At 47.8% G+C, this 2,643-nt stretch overlaps 1 protein-coding gene across 1 annotated transcript in view; it reads right to left on the reverse strand.

The window, feature by feature from the left end:
* The window catches only part of LOC118338836 (bone morphogenetic protein receptor type-2-like), a 19,825-nt gene that overhangs the window by 12,343 nt on the left and 4,839 nt on the right, over window positions 1-2,643 (reverse strand). The window contains exons 3-7 of the mRNA XM_035676240.1: window positions 2,434-2,622; window positions 2,130-2,339; window positions 1,738-1,845; window positions 1,541-1,635; window positions 1,019-1,252 (exon numbers count right to left, since the gene is read on the reverse strand). Coding sequence (XP_035532133.1) covers window positions 1,019-1,252; window positions 1,541-1,635; window positions 1,738-1,845; window positions 2,130-2,339; window positions 2,434-2,622 — 836 coding nt within the window. The remainder of the gene's footprint in view (window positions 1-1,018; window positions 1,253-1,540; window positions 1,636-1,737; window positions 1,846-2,129; window positions 2,340-2,433; window positions 2,623-2,643) is intronic.

Below are 2,643 nucleotides of genomic sequence, written 5' to 3' on the forward strand. Positions count from 1 at the left end.
TGTGTGTGAGTGTCTGTGTGTGTGTCAGAGTGTCTGTGTGTCTGTGTGTGTGTGAGTGTCTGTGTGTGTGTCTGTGAGTGTCTGTGTGTGTGTTCAGTGGCTCCAGACAGGAAGTAGGAGTGAAGGCGCCGTCTTGCAGCACAATAACAAGATTAATGTTGTAATGTCAGACAGACGACAGACAGTCTGCTGTTAGTGCCCCCTACAGGCCCCAAATTACTTTACGCTAACATCTGAGTAAATGAGTGAATAGTTAGCTTAGCATTAGCATTGCCCTCTCATTATAAACTGTATGGATGCTATCTGTGTGCAACAAGAAACATTTAACCTCTAAAACTTTTTGGAAGTTATCCTAACTTCCTGTTTACATCGTCATTTGATAATTCCCGCCTTTTTTGGAACCTCGTCCAACTTCCTCCTTTCTGTACTTAGATATGCTACATGCTAAGCTAATCTATGTTGAAAAGATGTTTAAAAGATAAAAGAGACGTATATATATATTTATGGTGCGTTCAATCGGAACAGAACATCAACCTCAAAATCCCAAATGGCGGATCCAAGTGTCAACTGCTGCAAGCTGTATTAATATTCACACAGTACTGTCCGACTTCTGTCTTCATTCGCTTCATGTTTGTATGAGAAAAATAAAGCGAATGCGTCGTTATCAACTGGTATTGCTAACAATGGCTAAAGGTTGGTTTTCTGAGCTAAATGGACAAAGGCTAGCACATATCTAAGTACAGTAAAGGAGGAAGTTGAGCGAGGCTTCCTCAACTGTTATTGGAGCACAGAGCAAGAAAGGGGCGGGGCTTAGGAAGGGTCAAATGTCAAAATTACTGTTTCTTACTAATTTTATTAATAATAATATTTGGGATGTCACGTCAAATGCTGACGGCAAAGATACGTCAGTGAAGACCGCCAGCTAACAGCTAACAGCTAACACCATGTAATGTAATGGAAAAACAGCATTAACCAGCTAACATGCACGTAGCCCTGGTTGGTTCTTTCAGTCTCTTACATGAGGGTAGAACTCCATCAGGATCAGGAACTCGGGTCGTCCGTCCGCCGTTGTCCTCTCGTCGGCGGTCAGGAAGCGGGCGATGTTGTCGTGTTGCTGCAGCAGTGGCAGACAGTAGATGGAGCGCTCGTTGGCGTAGTTCTGCCGGTTGGCCGAGCTGAAGAGTTTGACAGCAACGCAGCGCTCGTTAAGGCAGCCGCGAAACACCGTGCCGTAACGACCCCGACCAATCAGCTGCCGGGAGGAAGGAGAGGGTCGTTAGAGATGGACACGTGGCGTTCCTCAGGGCTCAACCTGAGATCCTCTAACATTGTTATGTTTATACGCTCTAACAATGAGAATTTAACTTTGTAATTAACTGTCGTGGTTTTAATGGTCCCGGCTCCTCTTAAAGGGACAGTCCACCAATATCACACAGACTCCATCTACCTGCCTTTGATTTGGGTCGTACTTAAGTTGTGAAATCTGTTATATAAAGTCTTCTTTGTGTGTGTGTGTGTGTGTGTGTGTGTGCGTGTGTACCTCCAGTAGTTTCAGGTTATCCAGGTCGACAGCAGTGTCTGTGTTTGCTGCCTCCAAAACATCCAGAGCTGACAGACTGTGTTTCTGCTTCTTCCCTTAAAACACAAACAAAGGTATGAATGATTATTATCATTATTATTATTGTTGTTGTGGTTATTATCATTATTATCATTATTATTATTATTATTACTGAGCACCTCTCATCATGCGGTATCCCAGGAACAACGCTATGATGACAATGGCTGCTATGGCGACGGTTACCAGGGCGATGAGCACCGTCTCCTCCCGCCGCAGCGCCGGGTGAGCTGTGGGATAATGCCATCGTTAATATCACTGTCATCATACTGCCTCCTCCTCCTCCGTACGTTCAGCTGTTTATTGTTGTTGTTGTTACTGGTGCTAATGTAAACAAACAAACAAAGCAGCAGGTGTCGGTCTCAGACTGTGTGGGCGTCTCCACCGGCTGTTCAGCAGCACGAAGCGTTAAAGAGCCGATCAGAAGGTGATCAATAACCTAAACAATGATAACCTGTCACTATGACCTCAGCACTGTGGCCTGTGATTGGTCGGTACAGAGTGACCCGCTCACCTGTCTGTCCGTCGTCCCGCCCATCTGTCTTCATCGGCCTCAGGGCGGGGGTGTCTGCGGTGGGCGGGGGCTCGGTGAAGTTGGCGTTGCAGAGGTTTTGGCTGCAGCAGCAGAAGCGGTAGCTGCCGTTCTGGATCTGAGACGGCGTCGCTGTTACCAGGCAACGGTCGCCACGACACTCCTGCTGGCTGCCGGTGTAAGTCCAGCAACCTGGAGGACAGAAGAGGACGAGGTTTGATCCGGTTCAGATTCAGACCACGAGCGAGTGTGTGTGTGTGTGAGTGTGTGTGTGTGAGTGTCTCACCTTGTTTGACCAGGTGTGTTTCCCCGTCTGGTCTCTTTTCCCACAATCCATAGCAGCGGGAGCCACGGATGCAGCGAACCGTGCCGTTTTCTCGCACCACTCCTCGCAGCTCATTGGCGGGTCCGTCATGAGGCTCCGCCCCCTGCAGGGTGTCAGTGAAGGCACATTCAATGTCCTCCGACTGGAAACCTACAGACAGACAGACAGACA

The sequence above is a fragment of the Morone saxatilis genome, unplaced genomic scaffold (genome assembly GCF_004916995.1).
Source record: "Morone saxatilis isolate NCDOM2014 unplaced genomic scaffold, NCSU_SB_2.0 Contig5, whole genome shotgun sequence".
NCBI lineage: Eukaryota > Metazoa > Chordata > Actinopteri > Moronidae > Morone > Morone saxatilis.